The 21,810-nt window shown below is 46.0% G+C and overlaps 1 protein-coding gene across 2 annotated transcripts; it reads left to right on the top strand.

Moving 5' to 3' along the window:
* Positions 1–2,824: 2,824 nt before the first annotated feature.
* MAPKAPK5 (mitogen-activated protein kinase-activated protein kinase 5) lies at positions 2,825–20,338 on the top strand. Of its 2 annotated transcripts, none has more exons than XM_010083067.1 (13): positions 2,825–2,892; positions 4,057–4,132; positions 5,239–5,336; positions 6,943–7,051; positions 9,369–9,458; positions 10,086–10,181; positions 11,381–11,461; positions 15,206–15,393; positions 17,653–17,773; positions 18,092–18,222; positions 18,844–18,959; positions 19,311–19,415; positions 20,147–20,338. In XM_010083067.1, the coding sequence occupies exons 3-13, from the start codon at positions 5,251–5,253 to the stop codon at positions 20,239–20,241; spliced, it is 1,218 nt and encodes a 405-aa protein (XP_010081369.1). In that variant the 5' UTR covers positions 2,825–2,892; positions 4,057–4,132; positions 5,239–5,250; the 3' UTR covers positions 20,242–20,338. The 2 variants fall into 2 exon arrangements, with proteins under 2 accessions (XP_010081369.1, XP_010081368.1); XM_010083066.1 differs by having other exon boundaries at positions 18,844–18,965; positions 20,147–20,336.
* Positions 20,339–21,810: the final 1,472 nt, after the last annotated feature.

Here is a 21,810-nt window from a genome sequence, read left to right on the forward strand (position 1 = left end):
TGTGCCAGGGTGGGATTTGTCTTTACAAAGCTCCTTGGGGGCAAAAATCAATGTGAGAGAAGTAGCAACGCAGTCTTGTGTTGTTGAAATCTGGATTGATTTACAAAATGGGGGTCTTGCCTTTTGAACTGAAAAAGGCCAAAGTAGAAGGAAGTCGAAGCGCTGTGTTCAGACAACCCAGATGGTAACGGAGGCGTGAGATCAAGCATTGAAATTATCTGCTGTCTCTTCCTGTGTCAGTCCTGGGCCAGTGCAGGTGAAGTAGCTGTCCAGAAAGCTTTCAAAAATGAGTTTTTCCAATTATTTAATGTGAAGGTAGAGATCTATATCAGAGCTCTTGGGGGTTAAAACAAAACAAAAAAAGCAAAAGCAGAGTAAGTGTAGGGAGGGTCCTGTGTCTGCCTCCTGCCCCTCGCAGTTTGGAGGACTTGTGACCAAGAACAGATTCTGGGCAAATCTTTTGGGTTGTAGGCGTTGTCAGGATCTAAAACATAATTTAGTATTTTTATATATGGTGCTTGATTTCCCTGCTTCTCAAATACTTGGTTACCGTTCAGGTTTGATTGGTTTTCACCTGGGTCCGCAGGTTTAAGGTCTGCGATTCCAGATAGCGATCGCTGGTTAAGGCAGAGTAGCTGGAGCTGGAAGGCTGCGTGTGGGAGCAGCGGAGGTGGAGTTACGCTGGTTGTTGGATACGTGGAGTTTGTCCAGGCAGCAGTCTGGGTAGTGAGGATGCGTTATTCTTAAAGGACCTGATTTCAAACCTTTTCCCGTTTGCATTCGGGGGAAACTGAGGAGCGGCTGAGCTCTTTCCCGAGCGGTCCCGCTGCCTCACCCTGTCTGAAAGCAGCTTGTTGGAGAGGAAGCAAGGAGAAATCTCAAGAGTCCTGCCTTCCCAGGCTGTTCGCGTCCCAGGCTGCTGACTCTGCGCGGGCGGATGCTCGAACCGTTATTTTAGGTACCCGGAGCTCGCTGAAAGGGCATTGTGCTGTTGGAGAGATCTCAGTTCTTAGTTTGTGGGAAACTTTTTTGTAAATGAATGCATTTCCAATTAGTTTATTCCCTTTGCCCCCTGGAAATTAACGTAAGGAGTGATCAGAAGTTTAAAGTTCCTTTACAGTAGGAGCAAAAAGATTTACAGTAAGAAATTGCACCACTGCAGATTTTTTTGGAAAGCTCTCTCCAGCACTTTTCTGCCTCCTCTGTTCCCAGCCACAACAGATTAGTTCCAGCTGACCCGTCAGCCGGTCTTCAGGCTCAGCGCTGCCGTGGGGCATTTCATCCTCCAGACGTGCAGCCGTGTACAGGACACCGCACCCCGCAGGACGTTGATCAGGCTGGAGAGGCGAGGCTTTCAGCTTCCTAGCTGGAACAGATTTTGATATTTTCAGGGGGCAGGTTTGTGATCTTGAAAGTGTGTGCTGAAGAGACACTCCCCGGTTCAGAGGAAGCTTTTCTCTGCTCATTAATGCTCGTGTAAAATGGTGTTTTAATTCCACCAATGACATCTTCAATTCTCTGAACCTGAACATCAGGAAAATTAAATTGGTTTTTCCCTAATACACTTCTCACGAGTGAAATTTAGGTTAGTTACATTGGTAAGAAAGCTTCTTTGTGCTTCTCCTTGAAAACAACAAACTGTGTGGGATCCATGATGCTCTTCTTCCCCTTTCTTTTAAAACCTTTCATAAAATCTCCAGTTAAAAGTGAAATTTAACTTTTTCCTTTACACCTTTCCCCCCAGTCATTTATGATTTGTGTGAGACCCCTTCCAGACTGCATTAAAAAGCAATTTTCCCTTTCATAGCTGTCTTTTTAACTCTCAAATCCCTTCAAATCTCCCCTTAAATATCAACTTTCCCCTTTTGCTTTGTTTTCCATCCTTTTGCCAGCCGTGGACTCTCCCATTTGTTTTCAGTGTGTTTGGGAAGGATTTTCCCTGGTTGCTTCCTCTGGTGCCAGCTTTTGTTCCATCTCCTTTTCTCAAAATTTATCCAAAATTGTGGCTTTTCGAGAGATGATCCTGAACACAGGTAGCAACGTCTAGAAAAGACCAAAGCAGGATTTTATGCCGTGTATTCCTCTGCGTTGAGTTTCCACCCCACATTTCTGCGGTGGAGCCCTGCTCCGTGGTTCTGTCACCGGCTGCGTCGCAGCGCCCGGCAGCGGCGTTTATCCAAACCCTGCCTTTGCATCCTGCCTTGCGACATGTTGAAGCATGATAGCGGCCGAGCTGTGTCATACCCAAACCCAACCCGCTTGAATTTGGACAAAAGGTTTATAAACACGAGCCTGGCTCATTATCAGACAGGCTGAAACCAGTTGCGCAGGGTTTAATGCGCGGTGTAATGATTCCAAAGGTTTGCAAACCCTCGGAAAGCAGCGCAATCATTTTCCGCTCTCCCGTGTGCCCAGAAAGCACATAGTAATAATGCTGTAACTGCGCCGTTGTGTTCCATTGCAGTTGGTCATTTGTAGGAAGGAAGCTGGATTTAGAGTCGGGGGGGAAACGTGCCCTTGATACGCTTTTGGTATTAAAGATGCGAGATCCCATTTACTGTTCTCAATAATCCTGTTTCCAAACGCCAGGGTGAGCAGTCTCAGCTGCATGGAAACAATTCTAAACTGAGATATATTCTTATGTAAGCATTTGTATTCATGTGTGATTTTCCCAGGTGCAGCAAAACCCCAAAGCAGGCTCTTTCTCTGCTTGGGTATCTTGCAGATCAGGTCTGCTGAGCTGGGTTTTTTTTGGAAGGGATGTAGTAATTTATTTTTTTTACTCTCTTTTCCCCTCCCCCTGCTCCTTCTTGACTAGGAAACCTCCATTTTAGAGGAGTACAACATTAACTGGACTCAGAAGCTGGGAGCTGGGATCAGTGGTCCTGTTAGGTAAGACAAGAACCTGCGGCTTGGTGTGGAATCAGCCCGGTGCATCGGCTGGGGAGCAGTGAGGATGTGTGTTAATTGTGATGTGACACGTGGAAAACTCTTTATAAACAAATAAATGTCTCCGCTCCGCGTGGGAGGATGTGCACGCGAGGTATTGTCTCTTATGGGCTATGGTTGGAGTCAAAACTCTCCTTGATTCTCCACCTTCTCCCGTCTCGCTGCCGTATTCCTGACGCTAAGCGGTTGTGAAATGGTGGCGGCGGAGAATTCTGCTCCGACACCTTTGTCCTTTTGATCCTGGTGTCAGCGCGGTGCAAAGGTCGCTGCTCCCGTCTACGGTATCGTCACTGGGGGCATCAGCGCCGCGCACCCATTAGCTATTTTTACCGGCTATTTTTTCACATCATCATGTGAGGCCGAAGCAGATAGTGCCACGAACTCTGCATCCCAAACCGTCGGGAATTTCCAAGCCCTGCAGGACCTGGGTGCTTTCTGTAAAGCAAGACACATATTCCCTTTTCAACGAGGGGAATGTGTGCTGGAAAACAAATGTCTGCGCCTCTGTTCCTGGGCGATTGTCTCTGGCCACCATTTATCTTCCTGTCCAGGCAATTGGTTTCTCCTCATCCGTTTTCTGGTGCTGTGTTGCTTCTGGTCTTTATTAAAATATCCCTTTGTTCTTTTTTTTTTTTTCTGTTAGCTGCCTGTTAGTATGTAAGCCCTTCCCTCTGCCGCAGGTCGATTGTTAATGTTAAATGGGGGAAAGCGAGAAAACCCGCGTGCGGCGCAGTTGGTGGCTTTGCTGAAACAGGGATTTCCATTCAGAACCGCTTCCTTGATGGCTGGCTGCACCCTCCTCTGGAGGTGTTCAGGCTGCCACTGTGTGGTTTGGGTTTTTTCCCTGAAAAGTATCTTTTCAGGCTGGATGGACAGAGCACGTGCTGCTTGGCTGCCGTTCCCCAGCTCCTTTTTTTGCATCGTTGAAACTGTGCGTGAGATGTTTCTGCATCATGTCTTGGGTTGGTGGGGAAGGCTGTGTGCTCCAGATTGTGGGCATTCACCTGAATTCCCATGTGGAGAGCAAATTCATAACTGCAGATCAATTGCTTGAAGTGTCTCTTTAACATTCTTGCTGACCGAATAATTGTATTGCTGTCATACCAGAGTCTGCGTGAAAAAATCCTCGCAAGAACGCTTTGCACTGAAAATTCTTCTCGATCGTCCAAAAGCTAGAAATGAGGTATAGTTCCTGTTTGTACTGTCTGCCTTCTGACACGCCGCACATCTCGCCCTTTCGGTGAATTGTTGTGCTAGTTTAAAAAAAAAAGAAAAAAAAAAGCGTATTCTGGAGACCTTGCTGTGCGAGATTCTTTGGGTTCGATCCTCCAGCCTTGCTGTGCTCAGTTCCCAGAGGTGGTGGGTGGAGCAGAGGGGCTTTCTGACCCTGTGTTAGCTGTAGGTGTATAAATGTCCCTTACAGAGCTGCCTTTAAGCTGGGGTTCTCCCTGTGTCCCCTGTAGTGTGACATGCGTAGCTTAGAGCTGATTTTGTCCCCATCCATCTCACCCTTGGATGTCACAGAATGGCCAAGAATGCTTCGAGTTGCACTGTAGATGGTACGGGTTTATCTCTGTGCGAGAAACTCAGTAACCCCACCGATCCCCTTTGTGACTTTCTGTGGCTGGCAGGAGCTGCCACGGTCCCAAACCCTCTGTCTGTTGGAAACAATGGGCGTTCAGGTTGCCATGAAAGGGAAAAAAGCGTTAATGGTCCTCCAGGTTCCGGCAACTGCCATCTCTTGTTACTCAGCAAATTCTCTTTTAAAATTCCCAGGGAAAAATAATCTGTTTACAGGCTTTGGCTTGATTTAGCAGTCCCAGGTAGCTTGAAACTGGGGAAAATTCCCTAGGTTTCCGTTTCAGAAAGTTGGAACAGGAGATGAGGTTTCATGTGTTAGACCTTGAGGCCGTAGAAGGAGCCGCAGTGTGGAATCTCAGGTCTTATTCATGAATTTTCTGTTTCAGTTCAATCTCTATTGCTAGTTCTAGCTTTAAATTTATTTAAAATACCCAAATAAATAAAAGGTTGGGCTTTTCCTGGAACCGTCGGGTTTGATTCCATGGTCTGTAACAAATACGTTGACAATTTATGATTTTTTTTCCTACTCAGTCCAAGCAGTGTGGCTGCTGGTCACTCAGATAAGCGCTTGTAGCCACTTCTTATTTTTTGAATATTTTTAAATTGGGTGTGACTGGTGCTGAGCACAGCTGGGGGGGCTAAGGGAGGGGCAGGACTGGTCAAGTACGTGCCACCACGTACAGTAACGTTTCTTCCCTTCTCTTCAAGGTACGTCTGCACATGATGTGTGCAACACATCCAAATATTGTTCAGATTATTGAAGTTTATGCTAACAGCGTGCAGTTCCCACACGAATCCAGCCCAAGGTAAGATTACATGGGGTGATTCATGCCCACAGCTTGCTTTCCATGTTTAGGCCAAGGTATAGTGGAGTTTGCTTTTTTTTTTTTAATCACAGTGTGACCAAAATGAATATTTACAGGGTGTTTCAGATTTATATTTCAGGCTGAGCAGCGCTTGCTTTTTCCCCTGGCAGTGCCCAGACCTTTGCGTATTTAAATGAATTTGTTACTGGGTTTGAATACATCTTCATTTCTTAGGTTTTTTTGTTGATTCAGTCTCTGATACCTGCATTGTCTGAGATAGTATACTAGCTTCAGGCTTCTGTCCTGCTTTGATAGTGCTTTAGTAGCTGCAGTTGAATTGTAACCTTGGAGCCTCCTCCTGCTTCCAAAGCGCTGTTAAAGCAGGACTGGAGCTGCGCCTTTTGTTGCTACCTAAGTGAGATCTTTTTACATGATGGTGATGCCCGTGAGCCACTGGGAAACTCAGAGTGCCAGTCTTCATTAAAAAAAAATAAAGTAATTGTTTCTAAAAATAGAAGGTTCTGCCCTGTAAACTCGCAATACATTGTCCTGCTTAAAATGAACTTAGCAGGATGTGAAGCAGACTGATTGTTTTTCACACATTAATATTGCGTGGGATAAAAATGCTGTTTTCTAATTGGATGTTAGTTGAGAAAAAAAAAAAAATCAGAGCTGGGAGAATTAAAGAGCTGAGACCTGCCTTAGTCTCCGATGTATCTGATGTTGCTGTGTGATGAGAAGAACAAGAAGGGAGTTTCCTGATCTAGCAGTCCTTTCTATTCGTTGTCCTTCGTAATTATGTCAATAAAACTGTAAATTAAAATAATAGAATCATAGAATGGTTTGGGTTGGAAGGGACTTTAAAGATCATCAAGTTCCAACTCCCTGCCATGGGCAGGGACACCTCCCACCAGCCCAGGTTGCCCAAAGCCTCATCCAGCCTGGCCTTGAACCCCTCCAGGGATGGGGCATCCACAAAAATAATGAGGTACAGTGGAGTATCCAGACTCAAAAGCATTAAAGATAATCCCTCAACCTGTTTCTAAGCTGCCGTGAGGATCTCCAGCGCCGAGGCAGACAGACAGGTCGGCGTGTTTGCACGGATGGGCGCAGGCGAGCGTGTCCCGTGCTCCCAGACAACTCCAGCCTGGGAGCTGCTCAGCCTGTTTGGTGCAAGGCTCTACCTGCTGCGTTATTCTCTGAGGGCAGAGTTACACGTCCATGTGCCTAAATGGCTTCCAGGTCCAAACTGGCTTTGCTGGTGGGAAGCGCGGGTGGAGCTGGCGGGGGTGCATCCCTGTCGACACGTCCATGGTGCTGGTTCCAGCTGGATGTGGGAGCCCAACACCGAGAGCAAACTGTAGATTCCTGGCTGACCAGCGAGTCAGATTGTGCTGGGAGCCAGAAAATCCTGCAGTCAGAAAATCCTGCAGTTTATATGCTTAAAGGCAAAATTACGGACCCAAAATAGCTGTAACAGCTGTAGAAGCAGCAAGTATATGTCTCTTTCTTGGCCCCGTGTCAGTAGATGTGAAGTTTACATTGTTAGCTTAGCAATTCTGTTATTTTCTGATTATTCTTAATATAACGAAATGCTTTTGAACAGGGCTCGGCTCCTAATTGTAATGGAGATGATGGAAGGGGGAGAGCTCTTTCACAGAATCAGCCAGCACCGGCACTTTACTGAGAAGCAAGCAAGCCAAGTAACAAAGCAGGCAAGTCAACACCCATGTATAAGCAAATCCATGAATGATAATGGCGAAAGTATTTAACAATTCCTTGGGCTGGGGGGTGGGAAAAAGGGAAGCTAAAATAATCCTCAGTTCTGATCCGATGATCATTGCCTGCTTTGTTATAACCTGACAATGACAAAGTGTTAATAGAAGCAAAGAGTTGGAAGGTGGGGGCTAGTTCTTTGGGTTGGGACCCCGGTGTCTCTGCTGTCCTTAGCGATGATTTTTTCCTACCCTGCTCTACAGAGCACTTCACCAAAGAGAGCTCTTTTCTCACACAATCTTCCTGCTGTTGTTCTGAAAGTGTTGCCTCCAGCAGTCCGCAGGCTCTCACCAGACCACGTGTGGCTCTGGAGCTCCAGTCTGAGGATCATTCTTGGCCGGGACACAGACTTGGCGTTTCTCTCGCTTTTTGCACAGGGTAGCAGACAATATCGTACGTGTGTCCCAGGCCAGTGGTTTTCAAGCTGGGTTCTGTATTTTTTTTTATGGAAGTCCTCCTGCCTATCGTGGAAGATAACCAGAGGATTTCCCACGACAGTGCATGTTTCTGTGCTGTTTGTTCCCACGTCACTTTTCCCTCTCCATTCTCTAGGCAACTCACTCTTGGATTTGTGTTTTATAGCCAGCACGGTATTTATCACTAGAGGTTTTGGTGTCCACCAGGCTCGTTGTTTCTTAGGAGTGCATCTGGGGTGACTAGCTTGCATCTTGCAAGAGCAGGCAGGATGGCGAAGCAGGAGGGGCTCGGTGGGATTCAGCGCGGGGATCCTCTGGGTTCTGGGGTGAACTTGTTCCCTGTCACTCCCAAGCTGTTGGATGACTTGTGGTGCCCAGCCAGAGCGCTCGGATTAGCGGGAGGGTTGCAGGGAAGGTGGTGTGGCGGTATGTCCGACAGCCTTTCTGGGAGCCGTGCAGAGGACCTGCAGGTTGGTGTAAGGACCCACAAGGCAGAAGGGTTTTGCTGTCAGAACGGCTGAGCTCTGCTGCGTGGGAATGGGCACCGCAGCGTGGAGCAGGGGACAGAGCTGCCGTTGTGTGCTTCCTGCAGAGGTTCTATCTGCACTCCAAACAAGAGATGTGAGCTGTAGGTGAGAGGCTATCCTGGTGATACCCAGCAGGAAATGTCCTGCTCTCACACCAGTGGTCACTGCAGTGAGTACAGGAAACAGGAGACAAGATATTACAGCGTTTGTTGTACGTTTCTGTGACTATTTATGAATATATCCATATCCTGGTCACTTGCTCCCCCTAAGCTGGAGAGATAGTGTTTGGTACCGAGGGAAAAAAGACGCCCAAATCATTGCATCTTTCTGTCTTGTGCTTTGAATTGTTTCTAATGAAATGCTAATTGTGCTATGACCCTTTTGGTTTCATCCAGCAGAGAGATTAGGTGAAGTACAGAATTATTCTTGACAGTTTGTTTTCATGTCCTTTGGGCCGTTTGATTTCAACAATGCAAGGCAGTCTCCAGGGTTAACCTGTTGGGAAAATATTTTTAAATGATCCCAAAAGACAAGACTTTTAACTGAATTCTGACTGTGTGTACACTTAGGGTATTCATGTCCCAAGTAACTCTTTGCTTTAATGTTTATACAAATGAAGTTCGAAAGCCATGTTAAAGACTTTTCCTTTCATGTAGTGGTTCTTCGTGATTGTCTTGAGCTATGGGTCTTGGTTCCTTGTAGCCAGTAGCAGATAAAACCTTGTCCCAAAGCTACTTCATTTTCTCTGGGAATGTGTTTGTTCCTGAGCTACGTTAACACTGAAGTTCTCATGTCACAGTAATTTACAGTCTTCGAAGGACTCAGCGCTTCACCCTGGGTACTGCGTTTGGGCAGGATCCTACAGGAGACAGTAGGAGTATTTCCAGAGAAGGGTCGTGTGGCTTTGCCTTACTTTTGTTTCAGTGATGCTGTTTGAGTGTTTATGCTTTGGTTTCCTTTAAATGAATTGCACTTCCAAAGGTACAGTCTGGCGAGCTCTCGTGACTGGGTTACGGGTTTCTAACCCACAGCAGGGTAAGAAGCTGTCTTGGAAAGAATCAAGTCATGAATTTCTGTGTAATATCCCATGAAATGAGTAAATTGCAGGCAGCACCATCAAGAATTAAAGAATAAGACTGCCTGAATGTTGACTCTTAAGTCAGTGACAAATGCAATAAAATATTCACTGAAATACTGAACCAAGAGCTCACTGTTGGCTGTTAGACAGAATGTGATTGCTGGAGAGCGTGCAAGGAAGCTCAGCTGAAGGAGGAATTCTGTAATCGTGGTTGATGTGTTGTGCCCTTTTTCAGATAGCTTTGGCTTTGCAGCATTGCCACTCGTTAAACATTGCACATAGAGACCTCAAGCCCGAGAATCTCCTCTTCAAGGATAACTCTCTGGTAAGATGAAGACTTGGAATTCTTTGTTTACTGCTGAATTCTGTAAAATGGCTCGATGGCGATTTTCAGAATAGGTGGAAAATGACATTAATGCAATATTTTGGTGACAAAAATAAATTACCTTTTTGGCTTGGTGCTTCTGCATACTCCGACCCGCCTGGAGGGCTGGGTCTGTCCCTGCTGCTGCTGTTGAGCAGGGCTCAGGTTCTCCACCTCAACCCAGGATCCTGCTTTGCTGAGGGGATCTGCTCTGCCCCATTTCCTCCCTGGGTGTCCCAGGATGTTCTGACATGCATTACAGATGCTTCGACGTATACAAGCACTTGCCTGTTTCTTTCTTCTCCTGCTCATAACCCCGCTGCCTATGCAGTGACCCCTGCAATGTGCTCAGTGCTTTCCAGAGCTGGGAGGAGGGGGGCTGCTTTTGACCCAGAGCACCCAGGAAAACACAAATCTTTGTTTCAAAGGTCCCTTTATGACCCTTTAGCTGCTCTGTGGAAGGGTAAGGCTATAAATACGAAAGAGAAGTGTGTGTGGCAAAGGTAAGATGAGTACAAGGTGAGAAGGATGTATGAGAGAAGCTGATACGATGAGATTTGGTAATGAAACCTCTCCTCCTTGTTTTAGGATGCGCCTGTTAAATTGTGTGACTTTGGATTTGCCAAAGTAGACCAAGGTGACTTGATGACACCCCAGTTCACTCCGTATTACGTAGCACCTCAGGTAAGAAACCGTTACAGTGCTAGGCTGAAGGGGAATAATGATCTTTACTGCCTGTGCCTCCCATAACCACATCATTTTAAAGTCTTTGCTGTCCTACTAAGGGCTTCTGGGTGCAGGAATCTTGAGTAATTGTGTAGTAGCCACCTTTCGAGATGGAGTGCCACGGTGATCTGTTGATTACAGCAGGGGATCGTGAGGCAGGTTTCCCAGACTGTGCTCTTAGCACCGGCTGATAGCTGATGCCTCCTGACTTGCACTGGTGAGACTACTCCAGGATTTTGACAGTTGGTCTTCAGCTGTATTAAAGTGGTTGTTTTGGAAAAGTCCCTGCCTCGCAATCCTTCTTCCACCTCAGGGTCATACAAGATGACATTAAACAGGACTATGCTGGAACAAAAAGGTTCTGTAAAGGCGGCTGCTCAAAAAGAGGGCAGTGCCGGAGGGTTACCCGCTCACCTTGGCTTGGCCCCTTGTCGCTGTGTGTTAAGATATAATCTGTGATTACAGACAGGCTGGGTTTTGTAGCGCTGCTTTCCCCACTCTCTTTGTGCTTTGTGTTGGAATCCTGAAGAAAATTAAAAGTAAAGTGCAGATGGATATTTAATTGCAGTACTGGGCGTGTTGGCAGCCCTTAATGACTGGGAAGAGCAATTCCAGAGATCAGACTGTGCAGCCACGGTCGAGTGCCCGGAAAATGCCTCTCAACTGGAGCCTGCTGGTGAACTACCAAACCCGTAAAAAGCATATTTATCCTAAGCATATTTAAACTGAGATTTTTGTAGAAACCCAGATTTGACCAGTGAGGGACAAATTTGATTTGATTTTTTCATGGCAGAGGTAAGAAGGGACATCTCTGGAGCTGGGGTTACCCTCCAAACACACTTTAAGGTCTAGTTCCAAAGCAAGAAGCTGTGAAGAGTTTTTGAACAGAAGTGATATGAGCAATTGCTTTAATTCAGGAAAAACTGGAGTTTTTATCCAAAGCAGCAAAATATTTTAGGTGAAATTTTCCCCATGTAGAAAGTTCCAGCCTTTCATAGGAAGAACGGTTTGAGTTTGGCAGTCTTCAGTTGCTGGAATAAATCCACCGAACGGAAGAGCATCAGGCGTGTTTGGCAGAGGCGTTGCTTTTTGTGGTGCCTGCAGATGAGATGTATTTTGCCTTTTTTTTTTTTTTTTTTTTCCTCTCATGGCAACAGGTATTGGAGGCACAAAGACGGCATCAGAAGGAAAAATCTGGCATTATCCCCACCTCTCCAACACCTTACACTTACAACAAGGTAAGCTGCGGAACAGTCCACAAGCCAGTATCTCTGAAGCAGTGTCTTCCCCCCGCCTCCTGATATCTCTGCGGTAGGAGTCTGTAGACACAGTTTATCACCTAAGGCAATAAACTTTACTGCCCTGAAGTTAACACACTTATGGCCAGGAGCAAGAAAGTTGTTCTGATTGCTGTGTCAGGAATATATCTCACTGCCCAGAATTGCCCTGAAGTTAACACACTTATGGCCGGGAGCAAGAAAGTTGTTCTGATCACTGTGTCAGGAATATATCTCGCTGCCCAGATATCTCACGCAGAGTAAGAAGCAGGATCTGCAGGGAGCAGGAGGGAAGTGTCACGTTGCTCGCTGTCTGTGTGTGTGCAGCGGGAAGGAGGCAGTATCTCTGGGGCTGTATTTTGCAAAAGTGTGGTTCCTTTGGCTTTTCTAAAAAGAGTGAACAAGTATGCAGTGGTATTTCTGCCCTTAAATGTTCAGACCAGGTTTTGTTCAGTTGAACTGGAGAATTAGAAGATTGTGCAGGTAGCTGTCGTTCTCGGTTTAGAACTAAAAGGTGCTGCTGCCTCTGCGATTTTTCTGATGGAGAGAATATGAAACACACGCTTGGTCCAAGCCCAATTAATGATCCTTTAATTAAGGTTAAAATATACAAACGTTCTTAAAGGAGCACTAAAGATTAAAAATATTTTGGGGGGAGTAGAATGATCCTGCTGGAGTGTGACCGTGTGGGAAGTTCTTTCACCTCCACAAGAGACTGGTTCAAAGGAATCCTCTTTTCTGCTGTCAGCCGGAGTTTCTGGATATGCAAAGCTCTTTTTAGGCTGTTTTGTTCAGTCAGCTGTGATGGGACCTTATCTGCATTGGCGATCTTCTGCGAAATGGCCAGTGGTGTATTGTGTTGGCTGTAGCCATGGGCAATAGCTGCTGCTGCTAGAGTCAACAGAAAGTGTCCTGAAAGGTTGTGCTGCTTTTTGGTCATTCCAAACCATTTTCTTCCATATCAGCATCACTCTCTCCTGCTGGCTGGTTTCTGGTGGCAGCGCTAAGTATCTGCACTGATCCCAGCTCCAAGGATGGTTGTTTAACCACGTGCTGGAGGGGGTAGTTTGCTATTTACTGTTATGGTTTAGTTGCCTTCTGGAGAGAGCTAAAGCAAAGGTGGGCAGAGATAATTTTCACTGAATTAGTCTGCATGGATTTCCTAGTCACAAATCCACCTTCCTCAGGGTTGATTGTCTCTTCTCCATCCTGGAGAAATAGCTTGATGATTGAAGCCAGACACTTCTTATAAAAAGAGTTCTCAGACAGCTGCCAATATCCTTGTCAATACAGAGTTTCTTCTGCCTTCTCTTGTGTGACCCCCAGTCACAGGGAAAGTTGTTTTTTGTGCATTTTGAAAGTCCCACGAGGCTCAAGAACTCCACCTCTGTGGACGGAAGCAGATCTCCTCTCCAGGAACAGCCCTCTCTCTTCTGTTGTAAGAAGGTAGATGCAGTCCCAGAGACACCTGGAAGTGGTTGCTCGTGCTCAGTGGTTGTTCGTGTTGGTAACAGTTTGACAGCTGTTTTGTTCTTTTAATGAACCAAAGAGCCCTGGCCATGGCAACTGAAGATAAATATGGGCCATATTCTTGTACAGAGTGGAAGAACCTTGGAAACGGTTATCAACTGGAGTTAACTCGCATGCTGGTGAGGTTCAGCTGCCCTGATCTTCTGGGGTTACAGTGTGATCCAATGATTTTGTTTCCATGTTTCATTTAAAGAACTGATGGGTCGCTCTGAACTGCTCTCAGTCATGGTGGCACTAACTGGAAAGGCTGCTGGAAGGACCAGCCTTGTCCTTACCTTGCCAAGTGTGACTCACTGGAAAAGCAGCATCTGGCATGTGCCTGGTTCCCCAAAATAGCCTGTGATAAACTCCCGGGGACACTGTCCTTCCGCAGCAGTTCAGAGCCCGAGTGGAAATGCCTGTGATCCACCTTCATGATCAGCAGCTCTATCCCACAGATCTAAATTGGAGGAAGAAACACATCTTTGATTCCCTGGGTGTGATTCCCTGGGTATTTTTATTAAGCTGTGTGTGTACTGGGTCTGCTCTAAGTGAGGATGGCATGGCTGGAGGGGTTGACTCTTGAGAAACAGAATCTGGGAGCCATATCCAGAAAGAATTCAGATGCCTGTTTCCTACTTACATGCCTAAAGTCCAATGGATTTCATTAGAAATCCTCTCTGGTCACTAGAAAAATTATGAGAATTTAGGTATCTAAGTAGAAATTTAGACTTCTAGGACCATCTGAGACTGGCTTAAGCAGCGTGCTGAAAAGCACATGTACGTGGGGTAACTCCCTGGAGATTCTTCTGTTTTCAGCATCCACATGTTTTGTAGAAGCCAAAAGCCAAGGGTATGATTTAATGACCAGAATGAGCTGATCTAGGTGTGTTCCCTGCAGAAGGAAATGGTCTCACCTTTGAGGGCCCCTTCCTGGGTCCATGTTGATCCAGTCCAAAACCAGTTTTTGGGGTCAGGGGTTCCCTCTTTGCTGAGGTTGTCCGTGCAGCTTCATGAACACCTGTGCTGTCCCAAAGCAGGTGGTGGAATATACAGCCTGGGGCAGACAGGATGGTTGCTTCTGTTGGCAGCTGTGCAGATTCTGTCTGGGTAAACCGATTGCAGGACCTCCCCAGCTCCCCAAATCTCCCCTTGTCCTGTCTTTCCGCAGTCACCTGAACCTGTCTGGAGCTCAGGCTTCTGCTACGCTTGGCTGTGTGTTCCCGTCCGTCCTTGGGCTGGTGTAAACCTTTGGGAGTCCCCGGGAGGGCTGATAGGGCTGGAAACCAAGCTAGTAAAAATAGATAATGAGCTGTACAAATGCTAGTGCTGGCACAGAAGGAGTGCTGGGGATGGATGGCCAGGGTCAGAGCAGGTCCTACCAGCCCCAGCCTGCACCGTGCCACAACTGACTGGTAACAGAGCCGCATCCTCGAGGAGATGGTCCAACAGAAGCTGGAATGGAAGCCTGGATGCTGTGGTCCTCTTCCCTTCTTCCCAAGCAGTGTCTATGTTTCATGAACACACAGTGATCCAGATGGGGAATAGATCTGGCCTCCAGCTTCGTCACTGAGATGGTTTTTGAACTTGTTCAGTATCCCATCAGCAGTAACACCAGGGCAAGGGCTGGGGGAGCTCCAGGCTGGGGTGGGAGGGCAGGAGGGGACACGGCGTGAGCAGCTGGAGATACCGCTCCGGGCTTTCCAAACTGCTCCATCTCCGTGGCTTTCAGGATGTGTGTTCTTCATTATGAACCTCTCTGATTGAGTTATCTCCGCTAGCTCCTGTGTTTGATGGTGTTGCTTTTTTAGTCTCACATTCTAAAAAATGACTGTACTCTGCTTTATGCTCTGATATTGAGAGACGAGGACTCAAGTACCCCGAGAGATGTAATAACGCACAGCGTGCTCCCGCCTCTGACGCACGGGCTGTTTCCATACAATTTACCATCGCACAGCACAGAGTTCCAGGAGTATTTTCTGTAAACAAGCTGCTTTTGGGTCCTAGAAGGAGTTGAGCTTGGCAGCATGGAGTTCGTGTTTGCCGTATTTATCCACAAAGGTCCTCAGATGGACCCTTTCGGAGGAGGCTGAGCTGTGTTTCTGTTCCCTTAGGGAATCACGTAGAACTTTTAACGTCGCTACACCGCTGCTTGCTGCAAATTGCGCCCCAAAGTGATCATTTCCTTGCTTTCAGAGCTGTGACTTGTGGTCCCTGGGTGTCATTATTTACGTGATGCTGTGTGGATACCCTCCGTTTTACTCCAAACACCATAGTCGGACAATTCCAAAGGACATGCGGAAAAAGATCATGACAGGAAGTTTTGAATTTCCAGAGGAAGAGTGGAGCCAGATCTCAGAAATGGCGAAAGACATTGTGCGAAAGTGAGTCAGTCGAGGAAAATGTTGTATTGCTCTTTGCTGTTATTAAAAAATGGGGAAATCACTTGAAAGTGCATTATCACAAAGGGCTGATGTTTCCAAAGGTGGGGGGGATTGTCTGCAGCACATACAGATGAAAAAATTTCTATTATATTCAGCACAAATTAAGTCTGGTCAATATTTTTCTTTCCCTCTTTTTTTTTTTTTCCTCCCCAGCCACTGTGTTCAATTTCTGATGTCTCCTGTCTCACTAGAGTGCATTGTGTGTTTAGTCTCTAAAGGGAACAGCTACACCTCCTTGCTTCAGAGCAATACAGACAGCCAGCTGTCACACCTGCAGGTGCTCTCTGGGCACGGATCCCCTGTGGTAACCTTTAAACCCCTGCTAAAATCAGGGGACACTTAGGTGCCGTTTAGGAGCTGGTAGATCTGCCCCTTAAAACCCTGAGCACACCGTGTGCAAGGAGTCGAGAGAGAGGCATGGAGAGCGAGGTAAAGAGCTGTCACAAGGTGTCAGACTGGGAGATAAGGTTTTGCATTAATATTTTATTCTAAATGCTAATGGAACTGCTTTCCGTGCACATCTCTCGGTTGCAGATGTTTCAAAGGCTCTGATGCCATGGTCCTGTTTGAAAGCAAGAATGTGGCACCGAGGAGGTCTTGACCTCACTTATTTTTTAAAGTGTGAGAGGGACTCACTGCCTTTGCTTGTATCACCAGAGGAACTGGAAGGATAAAAGCAACATAAATATAAAAAAATCAATTGCTTAAATAATTTTAAACTGTCACTGTCTCCTGTGTGTACTGTAAAATCTCCAAGAACTTAACAGTGTTTGGAAAGGGTGTGGGGACCTGGTTATAGCAGTGCGGGAGAGCCCACAACCTTTCACCAAATAGACTGCAGATTATGGTGCAGTGACACCTCTGTTTATACCGAGGTCACCTCCTTATTCTCACTCAGAAGCTCCACAGTCGATAGGTTTCATTGTGAAGCTCAGCTCAGAGTGCTGTTCCTTGGATTCAGCTCACTCCACTGAATTCTCTCCCGAATGTTATCAGGACTCCCTTTCCTGCTCGTCTTTTCCAGCCAGTGAGTCTCAACCTGTGTTTACAGTGCAGGAAAACATTTAGCCTTTATTCTGGAGAAGTTCACATTTTATTTATGTAGACAGCTCTGCACATGGGGTCTTGCTTCTGGAGGTCGTAGTTTGCATTCAAGCAGCTGCTTGAATTCAGCTCAAACACATCGAGCTGATGTCTGACCTCAAGCTTTGAGCCGGAGTGCTTGATGACAGGTTAGGACTTTGAAAACCAACAGAAAAGGAATGCATGTGTCTCAGGTCTTGTATTAAAACTGAACTGATGACCTGTTTGGCAGCATGGCCTCGCAAGTGAAATTTCTGAGCCAGCCTGTGGTCCTGCTGACATTTTGTACGAGTTATTTCCACTTTCTTGGTACATTAAACAATTCTGCTTTGCAGCCAGGAAGCTGATTTAGAGGATTGTCTAAGAAAGTGTGACAAGCTCATCAAGTCATTCTGTTTCTAATTTAGACTCTTGGGGTAACTTGTCGGCACTCTGGATGAAATTGTACTTATTTTTTATTAAACAGTTGTAATTACCTTGAGTTTAGCTGCAAAATCCCTTTCCAGGGTTTTGTTCTAAAAGTCAATTCCATGGAGTTTTCAGAGATCTCAGGGTAAAGTTCCCTCTTGTTTTGAGGTGCTGTAGCCTGCCAAAGTGTCCGTTACTGCAGGAGAGCTAAGACGTCGCATCGTAAAAGCAGTTAATTGAGCAAAGGGGTTTCCATCTTTGAAGCTGCCTTACTTTGCCGTGCGCAGAGTCCTTGGTGTGAGCACAGACTATTCTGTGGGTGAGCTCTGGATGTGCATTTCCAGACAGTGTCGGTCTGGATCATTTCCAGTTCATCTGAAAGATAATTCCCCATCTGGGAGGATGTGAATGTAGAGTTCAGCAGAACGCAACTGTTGCTAAAACATCCTTCAGCACTTTCTTTGCGCTGAGCTGCTGAATAGAACCGAATGAGCTGCGAGAGCCTTGAAATCTCACCGCAGCAAGGGGCAGCGAGGCTGATAGAAAGTCAGGCTGCTGTTGGGTCAGCTTAGTGTTGTAGTTGTTAGGAAGAGTTTATTTTTTGGCCCCTCTAATGCTTAGAGATTGCTACACGCTCTGATCCCAGGCAGAGCAGCACGCTGTAAAGCAGCAAAGAGCTCTTTATGGACAGATTGATTCCTCTCCCAGGCTGCTGAAGGTCAAACCCGAGGAGCGGCTGACCATCGAAGGTGTGCTGGACCATCCCTGGCTCAACTCCACCGAGGCGCTTGATAACATCCTCCCCTCTGCCCAGCTGATGATGGACAAGGTCTAAACGACATTTTATTTTATCAAGAACGCTGCCTAGGAGAGCTGGATAGCTCTGGGATGGTTTGAGTGTTTTCTTTCACGTGGTAGAGATGATCCTTTGTCCTGTTCAGCCCCTGTGAGGTCGGGATGTGTTGTCCCACGGTCAATGACCTTGCATAACACAAATCTGTTTTTTGTTACGCATCTCTGAAATAAATAGGATTTTGGTGCTTTTTTTTTTTTTTTTTTTTGGTCGATGGCTAACATTGTCTTTATATTGTTCTTTAACTCACAAAGAAGCTAATTAACACATCAAGTGGAACTCTTTTCATTCCAGGCAATGGTTGCAGGGATCCAGCAGGCTCACGCAGAACAGCTTGCGAACATGAGAATCCAGGACCTCAAAGTCAGCCTCAAACCCCTTCACTCCGTCAACAACCCAATCCTGCGCAAAAGGAAATTACTGGGGTAAATCTCTAAAGCTGTTTCTGAAAGACCAAAGTGTAGGCAGCCGTGATGCCAGGAGAATTTTCGCATTCAATTATAACCATGCTCCTGAGTCTCTGGTTTGGTTGACACACTCTTCACGCCAAAGTGGGCAGTTGGAGTCAAGTGATATTTGCATAGTATGTTGTGCCTTCCGAGATCTGCCAGTGAGGGCAGGAGGGGGGTTGGATAGTGTTATTATACGGTACAGGGAGTGGAACAGCTCTGTTATGAGAAGATGGCTCACATGTTGAGTGAGGCAAACTGGGAGAAAGAACTCCAATACTTTTTTCTGATCCTGACATTTGTTTGCTGAAGTCAGGTAACCTCTCTTTCTCTCTCTGTTCGCGTTACCTGTCTGAAAAATAGGACAATGCATTTTAGGATTACCCTTCCTTGAACTAATTTAAAGGGGTATTTATTTTTCTTGATATTTAAAGTGGTCTCAAAATGCAGGACTTTGTGATAATTAATGATGGATCTGGCTCCCAGTTCCAGCTTTCCAGAGCGTGAAAGGGAGCGTTCTGCTGGTGTGGTTATGCAATGAGTAACGGACTCGAGTTGCATTCAGAGTGTGATTGTTTCCTCCTTGCTCTCTTGCAGCACGAAGCCAAAGGATGGTGTTTATATCCATGACCCTGAGAATGGAAGCAACGATTCCAACGTGGCTCTGGAAAAGCTCCGAGACGTGATAGCTCAGTGCATTCTACCGCAGGCTGGTAAAGGTTGCCGCTTTGAAGAAATCAGTTACATCCCTAAACATGCAAGACGCTGACTTTTTCCTGTGCCCCAGGATCAGTCTGTGTCAGTAGTGAGGAAGGATCAACAAAACTCCTCTTGTCCCAGTCAGTCTAAAGAGGACAGCGTTGTCCACGGGCTGAATTCTGGTGCATGCCTAGTACTAGTCAGAGCTGTTAAAATCACTTTCAAAGAGGAGTGTCTGCTTTCAAACCGATTCCCTGGTTTGCGCGAGGCGAGGGGGAATAGCTGCCCGTGCTGTTACTGAAGCTCGGAGTGTTGCTGCGAGGCAGAATGACAAACCTCCTGTTCATCTGTGCTCTCCCAAACAGGAGAGAATGAAGATGAGAAGCTGAATGAAGTGATGCAGGAGGCGTGGAAGTATAACCGAGAGTGTAAGTTGCTGCGAGACACTCTCCAGAGCTTCAGCTGGAACGGTGAGGAACTCTTGCTCTTCCGCGGAGGGTTGTGCTAATACCAGGTGAAAGAGGGGAAGCAGTGACCTTCCTTGGAAATAAAAACAAATCTCTTGAATTTGTGTCAGACTGATTTAGGTTTTGAGACTTTCAGCCCTGCTGCTAGCATGGATGCTCTAGAAATGAGATTGAAAATTCTGTTTTAAAATCTCTATTTGAGGTTCAGGGTAGAGTTTTCAAAGGCACCACAGATGGAGCATCACCGTAGAAACCACGTTAGCTGTTCTGAGCTGATTTCCTTCCCGCTGTTTATTACTTTCTTTCTGCTGGAGGCTGCTGTCCTCATCTGTGTCAGCACAAACATCCCTTGTGTAGGCAACAGAATTAAACCAGGCCAGCTGCCCTGGGGCTGCTCAGATGGTTCATGGACAAAACAGGGGGGCAGAGGTGTCAGCCCCCGGGAGCAGATGCTGGTGACAATAAGGGGAGCAGGGGCATCAACCAGGTTCACGAGGACTTGGCCGTGCCTCTTCACTTGTTCTGGTTTTTCTTTGGTTGGTTTTAATTTAGGTTTTTAAGTGCTTGGGGCTTTTTTTCAATGGAACTAGAGATCCTAACTCATTTTGGTTCCCTTGCAAATGCTGTCCCAGGTTTCTGTGGGAAGCATTGTTTTGCATTCAGTGTGTGACCCCGTCATGATTGCATTCCTCCTTGTGCCCAGCACCAGCTGACCACCTGTTCTTCTCTTCCAGGCAGAGGATTCACGGATAAAGTGGATCGACTAAAACTGGCAGAAATAGTAAAACAAGTTATCGAAGAGCAGACAAACTCCCATGACTCTCAGTAGCTGGAGCTTCTTAATCTTATTTTTTTTACCATTTAAGATTTATTCTTTAACTGTAAAAAGTATTTTTATGTAAATTAATAAACCATAATTATTTCATTAAATTTCCATACTGCTTGAAAATGCTGTATAGTTGTAGATACAAAGAAATCATTGGTACTGTAATATTTTTTTAAAACTCAGTTCCTTGAGGTATATCTGATCACTTATGTACTGTTAATCATGAGTCTCGCAGATGGGGCAAATTATATTGTTAAAGAGCATTCTTTTTATTCTTTTTCTTAATAACCCGTTGCAGAAGCTGCCTTCCATCTGCTGTACGTACAGCCAGCTGCAGTGACTGTGTGTGTGAACAAGACAGCCACAGTTTCTCCACACCCTGCTCAGTAAGTACTTGAAGCAAGCGCTGTGAAACACAAACGTCATAGCTACCCTTTGCGCCTGGATTCTGAGTCTTTCTGTAGAGGCGCCTGCGTAGCCTTCTGGTCGCTAGATGACTCGAGAGCCACGCTTGGCCTTGCCAAGGGTGCCCGCGTCCGTCTCCATGCTGTATTTTTCCATTCTCATCAGTAGTCCTCTTTTTTTCTTCTTCCCCGTCTTCCTCAGACCTTTTTTAAGGCTGAATTGGCCATTTGGCATAAGATTCCTCTTTTTATCATCTTGGTCAACAGCAGAATAAAGAATGTTCTAGTTACTTATGTACAAGTTATTTTTATTTTCATCTTCTATGGACAAGTGTGGGGTTCGCTTGCTTCAGCAGCTGGGTGTGTTCCACCCACGTACTCCATTCTTTCCTTTCTAGAAAACCCAACACTTGGTTTCAAACTTCGGTTGTTTGAAAGAGATCATCCGGACAAGGGTCCTAGTGCTGCTGTGTGGGTCCAGCGGTGATCCTTCTCTTGTGTCACCTGCTGGAGTCCGAGCTCCGCATCTCTTTGATGCCTTCCAGCTCCTGGGGGAGCAACAGATGCAGGGCTGCTCCTGGACCATGAGGCAGCCCAGGGCAGATTCTTACGCTGCTCTGGAACATTGTCTCAAAAAGCTGCTTGTTTGGGTTTTTTTAATTTTAATTAAACAAACAAATGAAAAGAATCTGTACATATTTCTAGTTTTCTACCTTCTGATGCTTTTCTTTCTTCTGAGACTAGTCGAAGGCTTTTTATAGAGATATTTTGGTACTAACCCCATGCAGATGTCCAATCAGTTTGATCTGCAGACTGAAGTGCCAATTCAGGGCTATTAGTAATGACTCTTGAACATCATTGTTCTGTTTCATAGCTCATTCATTTTGGGTTTACATTTACAAACCTGAGCCATGAGTCTCCCAATTCACTCCTACGGCAGTCCAGCCTTGGTCTTTTTTGTCTTTTTTCTATACCAGGCTTCCTTGCAACCTTTCGCTTGGATGGCAAACCCGTGTCTGCGTCTTTCTATATAAAATTTTGTAAACAGTGACTTCATTTTTCTACATGAAGGAGATATTTCATTTCCCATTCTTTGTCAGCACCTTGTCGGCTTTCTTTTAATCCTGTTGACAGTTTCCAATGCCTGATTTATTGCAGAGCAAGAACC

This window comes from Pterocles gutturalis, unplaced genomic scaffold, assembly GCF_000699245.1.
Source record: "Pterocles gutturalis isolate BGI_N339 unplaced genomic scaffold, ASM69924v1 scaffold18145, whole genome shotgun sequence".
Lineage (NCBI taxonomy): Eukaryota > Metazoa > Chordata > Aves > Pterocliformes > Pteroclidae > Pterocles > Pterocles gutturalis.

Excerpts from the sequence above, each read along its gene's own strand:
- MAPKAPK5 (XM_010083066.1), top strand. The coding sequence starts at position 5,251 with ATGATGTGTGCAACACATCCAAATATTGTTCAGATTATTGAAGTTTAT. Across the intron at positions 10,182-11,380 it reads CGTATTACGTAGCACCTCAG|GTATTGGAGGCACAAAGACG; the intron begins GTAAGAAACCGT and ends TCATGGCAACAG. Across the intron at positions 19,416-20,146 it reads CCAGAGCTTCAGCTGGAACG|GCAGAGGATTCACGGATAAA; the intron begins GTGAGGAACTCT and ends CTTCTCTTCCAG.